General features: G+C 46.0%; 1 protein-coding gene across 1 annotated transcript in view; it reads right to left on the bottom strand.

Moving 5' to 3' along the window:
• Positions 1 to 2,020: 2,020 nt before the first annotated feature.
• Positions 2,021 to 11,225, bottom strand: part of dvl3b (dishevelled segment polarity protein 3b) — a 13,837-nt gene continuing 4,632 nt past the window's right edge. Inside the window, exons 6-22 of the mRNA XM_008298452.1 lie at positions 9,680 to 9,776; positions 8,718 to 8,743; positions 8,221 to 8,425; positions 8,056 to 8,132; positions 7,683 to 7,750; positions 7,498 to 7,605; positions 7,313 to 7,456; positions 7,054 to 7,221; positions 6,485 to 6,604; positions 5,705 to 5,844; positions 5,540 to 5,616; positions 5,167 to 5,234; positions 5,009 to 5,089; positions 4,797 to 4,931; positions 4,538 to 4,705; positions 3,723 to 3,905; positions 2,021 to 2,325 (exon numbers count right to left, since the gene is read on the bottom strand). Coding sequence (XP_008296674.1) covers positions 2,021 to 2,325; positions 3,723 to 3,905; positions 4,538 to 4,705; positions 4,797 to 4,931; positions 5,009 to 5,089; positions 5,167 to 5,234; positions 5,540 to 5,616; positions 5,705 to 5,844; positions 6,485 to 6,604; positions 7,054 to 7,221; positions 7,313 to 7,456; positions 7,498 to 7,605; positions 7,683 to 7,750; positions 8,056 to 8,132; positions 8,221 to 8,425; positions 8,718 to 8,743; positions 9,680 to 9,776 — 2,170 coding nt within the window. The remainder of the gene's footprint in view (positions 2,326 to 3,722; positions 3,906 to 4,537; positions 4,706 to 4,796; positions 4,932 to 5,008; positions 5,090 to 5,166; positions 5,235 to 5,539; positions 5,617 to 5,704; positions 5,845 to 6,484; positions 6,605 to 7,053; positions 7,222 to 7,312; positions 7,457 to 7,497; positions 7,606 to 7,682; positions 7,751 to 8,055; positions 8,133 to 8,220; positions 8,426 to 8,717; positions 8,744 to 9,679; positions 9,777 to 11,225) is intronic.

Below are 11,225 nucleotides of genomic sequence, written 5' to 3' on the forward strand. Positions count from 1 at the left end.
CGTCAGCTGACGGAGCCCGACGGGCCGCGTCCCGCTCAGGGCAACGCCCTCCTCTGCTCGCGTCTTTTCGCGCCCCACCGAGCGGCGTTTTACCCCCAGCAGGTGTTTAATCAGGCGGCTGGGATGTCGAGGTGTTAGTGTGATCCAGACACCGACAGCTGCCGGCGGGTTACCTGCCTGCTGTGGCCGCTGTCGAAAGACGAGGTGGCGGATGTCTGGATTGGGACGCGTCCCTCCTCCTCCCAGTGTCTGAAGGAGGCAGAGCTCAGAGCAGGAATCATCACATCACCGCCAGGAGCCCGAAAAACAGCTTCTCTGCATTTTATTTAGCTCCATGTTCGTCTATACATTGTTATGTTGTTTTTATTATATATTATTTAACATCTCTGTGTGTTATTTAATTATACCTGTTAGACATTTTAATCCCCCTGCAGACCCCTGATATCATGTCGGTGTCATTATAGTTGCCCCTAATAAATAAATCTGATGTGGAGGGGGGCCCAGCATCTGAATCTAATTTGAGGACCATTAGTGCACAATCTGGCCTCAATTCTACAAAAAAAACTTTGTGTATTTATCACAATTTTTACTGGAATCTCTGCAGAAACAAAAACAACATGTTTTAAAATGCAGCTTTTAAATAAACAACCCAAACTACTTCAGACGAGCTGAACCTCATTATTCGTATTTGTAATAAAAGCAAAAACAAAAGCAGGACTTCATTTAAGATTTTTTATTGTGTTTTTTTCTGCTTTAAGAAGGTGAAGACAGAATAAAAGTGTTCATAAATAAAATCAGAAGTAATCAGAATCTGTCACGTATCAACACACCTGAATGTACAGCAGTCAATATGGAGGTTTTTATTTGTTAGTCTGTGGTCGATGTGGAGGATCGGTGAGAGTAAACTCAGTGAACTCGTGTTTCCTCCTCAGTGAGCAGAACAGATCCATCGACCTCGGCGTCCTCCTGAGGCAACCCGACGCCTCTCGTCCACCGGGATCCTTTTGGTTTTTGACTTTTTCACGACACAGTAAACAAAGCAGCTCTCCAGGAGCTCACCAAGACGTTCTCATGAGGTCACGCCAAACCTTCACGCTCATGCACGAATCTCAAAACAGCTAAACTCTGCAGCTACTGTCAGGAACAAGCAGAAGTCCGTCTCGTCTTCAGCTACTGCACGGCTCCAGACTGATGTGGAAACCGTGGACGGCGTCGTCCGTGTGGTGAAACAGCACAGTGTCCTGGTTCAGTTTGATTCTGAGTGAAATAAAAACTGTACAATCTTTACGTCCCCCCAAAAAACACGACTCCCTAGAAAGATTAAAGCCAGGAGGGTCTGGATTTCACGAGTGATTCTGTTGAAAGCTGAAGTGTGATTCAGGGGAAACAGTTTAAATAGTGAAGTTGTTTTTATCTTTCCAGATCCGATACCACTTTCCTAGATAATACACACTTGAAGTATTGTAGATTAGCTGTAGTACCTCCTCCTGGTCGATACTGAAGCGACCCGAGGAGGAGGTACTCCCATGTTGTCGAGCAGAGAGCACTGAGGTGGTTTAGCTACTAAACGGGCACCATGACCAAGTCCTCAGTGAGGCCTAATGACCTCCAGCCAGCACACGTGTTAATTCAAGGGTGTATCCTTTAGGGCATAATTCTTACATCCTAGAGACAGATGAAACAGCTTTAATTGTGGCCTTTAACATGCATCTGCACCTTCATAGCATCACCAGTAAAAGTATGCAGAACCTACACGTCAGTCAGTGAGCTGTTTGTGGATGTTGTTGCACATGAGAAGTCTATGAGGGACAGCAGGCGTAAACACAGGATCGGACTTAGGTTCTAGCTGATATCGTTCAGTTAAAAAACTGTCTTGATTTGCCCTGATCTGGATCGGATCAGGATAGTTCTGGTTTAAATAAATAATATTCAAAATTAAATAAAGGAACGGCCCTGACTGAGGTCACAGTTTTCGTCTCCACGTTGGTCAGGAAATGCGTCCGACGTCATCGCCGTGAGGTCACATGACGTCCACGAAGAAGTCGCTGGGGTTTCCCATGGCCAGGCGGAAGGACTGTCGGGAGGTGGCGATTTCGCGGCGCTGACCTCGAGACGGAGGCGGGACGTCGTCGTTGCCATGGAGACCAGAGACGGAGGCGGGCGACCGCCGGGCGCTGCCGTCGCTGGGGGACTCGGCCGCCGGCTGCTGGTCAGGTGATGCGCTTGCTTCTCGTTTGGGAGGGTCGGACTCGCTGCCTTTCCCTCCTCCTTCACCTCCGGCCTCCTTCTGGTCGTCGCTGCAGTTCGATCCACTGCTGCGACTTCCTGTGAAACCACATTAAGACCATGAAAAATCAATCTGGGCCAATCAGGATGTCACATATTCAATCTAGGGATGTCCGTAGAAAAGACAAATGCTGGAAACCAAGAGTACAAGTCATCCCTGTTGTTCAGTCTGAGGGTGGAAACAGAACAAACGGACAGAACCAGAACTGAACACTATCAGAGGAGAATCTGAGAAACTGTCAGACAAGCTCTGGATGCTAATAACTGGTTCGATCAGTGAGATTTGTCCAAACCGTTCTATAAAACATGTGAACACCAAAGTTGTTTCTGCATTTCACAGCCAGACGATACATTCACCAGAGATTAGAAAACAGGTTTAGACGATCCTGGTATCAAATAGAAAAGTAAAAAAATGGTCCTTCCATTGTCTCGAACTTGTTCTGACCAACCACCATCACACATGCTGATATGAGCCTGGAAAGTTTACCCAGAATGCACTTCATCACAAACACACCATCCCCACCTTGAAGCACGGCGGTGGCAGAATCAGGGTGAAGATGAGACTTGAAGATGAACAAAAATGCTCTTTTTTTTTAAGTTTTCTCTGGTGAATGATCAGAAACCAGAAACACATCCAGGATACCAAAGATTGTTTCTATATTAAAGTGTTCAAACTACGATACATCCCATAATACTGATGCTAACAGCTGGTTACAGAGAAAATGAACAGAAACCAGATTCAGTGTTCAGACTGTGACACCCAGATGGATGTAAAACTGGTTTCTGTTTGAGTTTTTGTTGTTTTGCGTCTCGTTTTTGGCTTGTTTCGTGTCATTTCTCGTCATTTTGTGTCTCGATTAGATGATGTTTTGTCTCGTTTTTGTCATTTTGCGTCTCATTTGTCTAATTTTATGTGTTTTTTTGTCTTCTTTTATGTCGTTTGTTGCATTTTTTGTGCCTCTTTTTTGTCTCACTTGCGTTCACCTGGATGGACGTAGAACTGATCTGGTGTCAGGTTCTACCAGAGCTCAGATGTGTTCTTCCTCCTAAATGTCATGTGTCTATCTGCTGTACTGATGAAGCTCTGAGGCTCAGAAATGATGGAAAAAGTCCATTAAAGTGATAAATCTGGACCCTCCTCTGTGGACTTCAAGGACCTGGAACTCTGGAACATTCACAGTCTGAAGGCAGAACTCTGCGCGGCTTCGTTAAGTATGCTAAAGTTCCTGTAGCTAAAGAACCAGCTGATCTGAGGAGGTTTTGTTGGTACTTTTTACAGATTTGTTTGATTTAAACAGAACGACCCATGATGTCATTACGTCGTACACCACAGACTGTTGTGTAACTCCTGTTCTGTCCCAGTTAGAAGTTAAATTCGTTAAACTTTAACAGAAAAGAGTTTAAAAGCAGAAACATCAGAGAATCAAACACGTCACCTTCACTGTGCTGACTTCCTCCTCCTCCCCCCCAGGCCGGCAGCTGCTGCAGGGGGTGAGGCGAGCTGTAGGGGTGAGGGATGGGGTACTGGTAGGGGAAGGCCGGCGCCGGCGGGTCGCAGTCGGACCCTCCTGCCCGACTGGACGCTGCATCGTGGTCCAGCAGAGACAACACCCCCATATCTGAGGACGACAGGGAGGCCAGTGGTTAGTTTACAGTCTGGAGAAAATCAGGAAACTGTGCTGTTTCTGTTTTACTGTCTCGTTTCCATCCCAAGAAAAAGAGACATTAACCCTCCAAACCCCAACTGTCCAACAGTACTTGAACTTAACATGCATGAGGTTCAGTTCTCTGAGCTTCAAATAATGATATTATACCAAAATCACTTTTTTGTAACTTTCAAAATTTCTCTGTTTGCAGCAGATCCTGTAAAAAAAAACAAACAAACAAACTAGTCTTTCCTCCTTTTTCCTACATATTTTTTTTTTCAATTTTGTAGGATTTTTTCATCTTTTTTCATGATTTTTTTTTCTACTTTTGTCTATCTCTAGCCATGGTTGTGTTGTTGTTGTTGTTTTTTTTATGTGCAGGGCTTTAAACTGTAGTAAAAAAATTAACCAGTATTGAGGAAAAATGTTCGGAGTTCAGATGATTAATGTAAAAATTACAGTCTGTCATTCCGTCATTTGTCTCCATCTTGTGGCCGTTAGCGGTTCTGCAGTTTCAGACACCGGTTGGTTCAGGTGTTTATATTTACAGGTGCTGCTCAGGTGAACAGACACCTGAATATTCAGAGAAGCCACTACGTCCTCACCTCCACAGAGGTCTCCGAACACGTAGTAGCACTGCTCGGAGAAGGTGACCTTGTTGACGGTGTGTCGGATGAATCCGGCCTTCAGCAGGTTGCCGGCGTACTTGCGAGCTTCACGACGGTCGGTGAAGCCTTCGACGCTGCGGTGCAGCCAGTCGACCACGTCTGAACCTGGAGGACGGAGGAACCAGAGCAGTTAGAGTCTTGGTTGGGTTCCTTAAGAGACTCACAGAGAACCTGGGTTCTGCAGGACGATCCTCACCGATGAAGGCGTTGGGGATGGTGATCTTCAGCCACATCCTGTCCCGCACCTCCAGGCCCGACTCCGGATTGGCCATCGCCTTGACGATCACCGTCATGTCGCTGTGGATGGTGAGATGGTTTTCTTCGTGCACACCTGGAGAACAGCAGCAGATTACAGTTACAGTCACATGACGGTGGGACGAATGCTGCAGTGGCTGATGGGAGTCATACCGTAGTGTGGGAGGAGCCTCCCCGTCATGGCGGCGGTGTGGGACACCCAGGCGGCCGGGTCGATGGGCCGCACCGGCTCACCTGTGGAGGTATTTCAGATCAGATTACTTCATGTGACACCAGGTGACTCGTGTGACCTGTAAATGTTGCCGACTCACTTCTGGGTAGCGTGAAACAGCCTCGCGGGTTCGGATCCCAACACTTGGCCACCGTCAGCGTCACCGGACTGCAGGAGACGACAGAAACACTTCAGTCAAACAGTTCATCTAATGACGTGGAACCAAGACTCTGCGTTTGTCGTCCGTCCCAGGAAGTGTTCCTGATATTTGTCCATCTCGTTAATTTAAAGGGAACACTTTGAAATGTAAAACACGGCTGTGTTTGGTGGCTGCAGTACCACTACTGACCACGGGGTGGCAGCAAAGATCAACAACTTCTTCAGTATTTTTATGGTCTTTATAGCTCAAAACAGTAGAAGTAGTCGTGGTAGTACTAGTAGTAGTAGTAGTATTGGTAGTAAATGAGTCTGACCCTGGCTGGTGGACGACCTCTCTCAGGACTCGAACAGCGTCGTCGTTACTCATGTTCTCAAAGTTGATGTCGTTCACCTGAAGCACATAAGAAAGCAGTATTAATACAACGACCAAATACTACATGTAGTAGTATCTGTTGTACATCAGCAGCAGTATAAAGTACCTGCAGCAGCATGTCTCCCGGCTCGATGCGACCGTCTGCTGCCACCGCTCCTCCCTTCATGATGGAGCCGATATAAATCCCTCCATCTCCTCTGTCGTTACTCTGACCGACGATACTGATCCCCAGGAAGTTATACCTCTCTGACAGACAGACAGACAGACAGACAGAACTCAGAACAGGGAATATATGAAGTGAAACCATCATTCTGAGGATGTAAACGTGTTGTGGCTGCAGATGTAACCATGACTCTGTAACAGCTGTTGATAAATAAGCAACACAGACAGACTGCTCTTCCTGCCTCCATTCTGCTGCACATCTGGTTAACACATCTGATTAACAAAGATTATTCTGCTGAGTCCAGGAACGTAAAACCTCCTCCCTGCAGCTGAGCCCCACTCTCATGTAACCAGGTCACAACTGTTCAGCCCACACGGTTTACATCATATCAACCGATTTAACCACCTTCACATGATGACCTGATCTAGAACGCTGGAGACCCAATCAAGGATGTGGTTGACCAGGACTAGAATTTAATGAGTCTGGTCTATAAGTTGGTGGCTCTGGTCTAGAATGTTGTTGAGCTGGTCTAAAATGTGGTGAAACTGGACTAGAATATGGTGGACCTGGCCTAGACTGTGATGGACCTGCTCTAGACTGTGGTGGACCTCATATGGAGTGCAGAAGACTTGATCTAGAATGTGGCAGACCACATATGAAAAGTAGTAAATCCGGTCTAGAGTGTGGTAGGCATGATCTAGAAAGTGGTGCACCTGGTCCTACGTGTGATGGACTGATCTAGGATGTGGTGAACCTGGTCTATTATGTAGAAGAGGTGGTCTAGAATGTGGTGGACCTGCTCTAGATTGTCATGGACATGGTCCAGGGTGTGGTGGTTTTGGTCTACAGTGTGGTGAACGTGGTGTAGACTTTAGTTTGACAGGTCTAGAATGTGTGGTATTTGTTCTAGAGTGTAGTGGACCAGGTTAGAGTCAGAGCCTGAGTTATAGAATGTGCTGGACCAGATCTAGAATGGGTTGTACCTGGGTTAGACTCTGGTAAACCTGGTTCAGATTCTGGTGAACATAGTTTAGATTCTGGTGGACCTGGTTNTTTTTTTATGTGCAGGGCTTTAAACTGTAGTAAAAAAATTAACCAGTATTGAGGAAAAATGTTCGGAGTTCAGATGATTAATGTAAAAATTACAGTCTGTCATTCCGTCATTTGTCTCCATCTTGTGGCCGTTAGCGGTTCTGCAGTTTCAGACACCGGTTGGTTCAGGTGTTTATATTTACAGGTGCTGCTCAGGTGAACAGACACCTGAATATTCAGAGAAGCCACTACGTCCTCACCTCCACAGAGGTCTCCGAACACGTAGTAGCACTGCTCGGAGAAGGTGACCTTGTTGACGGTGTGTCGGATGAATCCGGCCTTCAGCAGGTTGCCGGCGTACTTGCGAGCTTCACGACGGTCGGTGAAGCCTTCGACGCTGCGGTGCAGCCAGTCGACCACGTCTGAACCTGGAGGACGGAGGAACCAGAGCAGTTAGAGTCTTGGTTGGGTTCCTTAAGAGACTCACAGAGAACCTGGGTTCTGCAGGACGATCCTCACCGATGAAGGCGTTGGGGATGGTGATCTTCAGCCACATCCTGTCCCGCACCTCCAGGCCCGACTCCGGATTGGCCATCGCCTTGACGATCACCGTCATGTCGCTGTGGATGGTGAGATGGTTTTCTTCGTGCACACCTGGAGAACAGCAGCAGATTACAGTTACAGTCACATGACGGTGGGACGAATGCTGCAGTGGCTGATGGGAGTCATACCGTAGTGTGGGAGGAGCCTCCCCGTCATGGCGGCGGTGTGGGACACCCAGGCGGCCGGGTCGATGGGCCGCACCGGCTCACCTGTGGAGGTATTTCAGATCAGATTACTTCATGTGACACCAGGTGACTCGTGTGACCTGTAAATGTTGCCGACTCACTTCTGGGTAGCGTGAAACAGCCTCGCGGGTTCGGATCCCAACACTTGGCCACCGTCAGCGTCACCGGACTGCAGGAGACGACAGAAACACTTCAGTCAAACAGTTCATCTAATGACGTGGAACCAAGACTCTGCGTTTGTCGTCCGTCCCAGGAAGTGTTCCTGATATTTGTCCATCTCGTTAATTTAAAGGGAACACTTTGAAATGTAAAACACGGCTGTGTTTGGTGGCTGCAGTACCACTACTGACCACGGGGTGGCAGCAAAGATCAACAACTTCTTCAGTATTTTTATGGTCTTTATAGCTCAAAACAGTAGAAGTAGTCGTGGTAGTACTAGTAGTAGTAGTAGTATTGGTAGTAAATGAGTCTGACCCTGGCTGGTGGACGACCTCTCTCAGGACTCGAACAGCGTCGTCGTTACTCATGTTCTCAAAGTTGATGTCGTTCACCTGAAGCACATAAGAAAGCAGTATTAATACAACGACCAAATACTACATGTAGTAGTATCTGTTGTACATCAGCAGCAGTATAAAGTACCTGCAGCAGCATGTCTCCCGGCTCGATGCGACCGTCTGCTGCCACCGCTCCTCCCTTCATGATGGAGCCGATATAAATCCCTCCATCTCCTCTGTCGTTACTCTGACCGACGATACTGATCCCCAGGAAGTTATACCTCTCTGACAGACAGACAGACAGACAGACAGAACTCAGAACAGGGAATATATGAAGTGAAACCATCATTCTGAGGATGTAAACGTGTTGTGGCTGCAGATGTAACCATGACTCTGTAACAGCTGTTGATAAATAAGCAACACAGACAGACTGCTCTTCCTGCCTCCATTCTGCTGCACATCTGGTTAACACATCTGATTAACAAAGATTATTCTGCTGAGTCCAGGAACGTAAAACCTCCTCCCTGCAGCTGAGCCCCACTCTCATGTAACCAGGTCACAACTGTTCAGCCCACACGGTTTACATCATATCAACCGATTTAACCACCTTCACATGATGACCTGATCTAGAACGCTGGAGACCCAATCAAGGATGTGGTTGACCAGGACTAGAATTTAATGAGTCTGGTCTATAAGTTGGTGGCTCTGGTCTAGAATGTTGTTGAGCTGGTCTAAAATGTGGTGAAACTGGACTAGAATATGGTGGACCTGGCCTAGACTGTGATGGACCTGCTCTAGACTGTGGTGGACCTCATATGGAGTGCAGAAGACTTGATCTAGAATGTGGCAGACCACATATGAAAAGTAGTAAATCCGGTCTAGAGTGTGGTAGGCATGATCTAGAAAGTGGTGCACCTGGTCCTACGTGTGATGGACTGATCTAGGATGTGGTGAACCTGGTCTATTATGTAGAAGAGGTGGTCTAGAATGTGGTGGACCTGCTCTAGATTGTCATGGACATGGTCCAGGGTGTGGTGGTTTTGGTCTACAGTGTGGTGAACGTGGTGTAGACTTTAGTTTGACAGGTCTAGAATGTGTGGTATTTGTTCTAGAGTGTAGTGGACCAGGTTAGAGTCAGAGCCTGAGTTATAGAATGTGCTGGACCAGATCTAGAATGGGTTGTACCTGGGTTAGACTCTGGTAAACCTGGTTCAGATTCTGGTGAACATAGTTTAGATTCTGGTGGACCTGGTTNATAGACAGTTATAGACAGCTACAGAAGGACAGACGGGCTGAAGATGACGGACGGGTCCGGTCAGAACATCAGCTGCTTATCAGGTGAAGTCAACCACAGAATCCAGGTTCAGTCACTGATCAGGTGTTGAACCAGATTCTCCTGCAGAACCTCACGATGGACCAGTTAAAGTTCTGCCAGTTGGTCCGTCTGATAACGCAGCCGGGTTAGTTTACATTCATCCTTCATAGTTACATTAAAACAGGCTCAACAGATAAATATGTTTTATATGAAACACAACACGACTCTGAGCTCTGTCAGCTGATGTGTGTTTGTGTTTGTGTTTGTGTTTGTGTTTGTGTTTGTTTACCCGCTCCATCCGCGGCGTTTTGGGTTTCCGGTGGCGGCGGCGTTGTCGCCTGATGAGTCGCGGCGAGGAGCTGCTCTGCCCTGTCGATTGGCTGAACCTGGTGTGACATCACAGAGGGGAGACACACCTGGCTGAGTTCCACATGTGGTTACTAAGCAACAAGGTGCCGGCCTGCCTGCTCAGCCAATCAGGGAGGAAAGGTTAAGCAAAAATAAGAATGAAAAAAAACTGTAAAATGTTAAAATAATTTTTTTAAAAGGATATGAAAATTGATCCCAAAGCATAAAAACTAAAATAATAAATTCTTAAAAAGTGAATTCATACATATTCTAAAGATAAGTATTTATTTAAAGAAAGAAACTTAAAAGGTAAAAAAAAAAAACAATTAATGAGAAGAATTCCCATAAATGAAAATAGCATTTTAAAAATCAAGTGTAAAAATATAGAAAAGAAAATTGTAATTATATATTAAAACCATAAAATAATATAATATAAATGAATTAACTTTAACATGCTTGTCTACGTCCGTCAAAACAGTTTAAGCAACAACAACAAAAATATAAATAAAAACACAGCATCTACCGTTTCAACGTACAGATGAAGACAAATTAAATAAATTCAAAAGATAGACTGAATATTGGAACATGTCACGTCTACATACCTGTGAAAATATATCAATAAGAACAAATATTTAAAATCAAAATGGTAAATAAATCTGTGAAAGACAAGCAGCTGAATAAAAATCAGACGTAAAACAGTAAAATCCAAAAATGTGAGAAAAAGTTTTGAATTGTTTCAAAGTGTGAGAAAAGATGAGTGTCGGAAAAACAAAGATGTAAAGATGAAGCAGAATCTGCTGATCGACGAGTTTAGCAGCGTCTGAATCTCCGACTGACACAGGAACACATTATTTCTGCTCTCAGATCAGCAGGGACGCTTTTATCTGCGGGACAATGCAAGCGGCACCGCCGGTCACATGACCTGCAGCAGCCAATCAGAGCAGGAGGAGGAGGCCGGAGCGTGAACAGGTTTACTAGAGCAGAAGAAGACGTCCTGAGGGCAGGTGAGCGTGTGACACAACAAACTGACCAATGACAGGGAGCGCTACTGATGATGTCAGGGGGTCACATGACTGTGTTTCGGTTTGTGTTCAGAGCTCTTAAAGGGACAGGATAGCATCAGTTTGTTCCTGTGGCTGTTAGCCTAGCTTAGCACAAAGATACAAAGCATAGGGAAACTGTTAGGCTAGCTTAGCACAAAGACTGGAAATGGGGGAAATTGTGAGCTTGGCTTAGCTTAGCACAAATACTGGAAGCAGAGGGCGCTGTTAGCCTAGCTTAGCACAAAGATGAGAAGCAGATGGAAACCATTGGCCTATCTTAGCCCAAAGACTAAAAATGGAAGGAAACTGTTACCCTAACTTTGCAGACTGAAAAGAGAGGGAAACTGTTACCCTAGCTTAGCACAACGACTGGTGGCTGAGGGGAACTGTTAGCCTAAGACAAAGATTTGATACAGGGGAGAATAGTAAGCTTAGCTTAGCACC

The sequence above is a fragment of the Stegastes partitus genome, unplaced genomic scaffold (genome assembly GCF_000690725.1).
Source record: "Stegastes partitus isolate 25-593 unplaced genomic scaffold, Stegastes_partitus-1.0.2 Scaffold1318, whole genome shotgun sequence".
Classification (NCBI taxonomy): Eukaryota; Metazoa; Chordata; class Actinopteri; family Pomacentridae; genus Stegastes; species Stegastes partitus.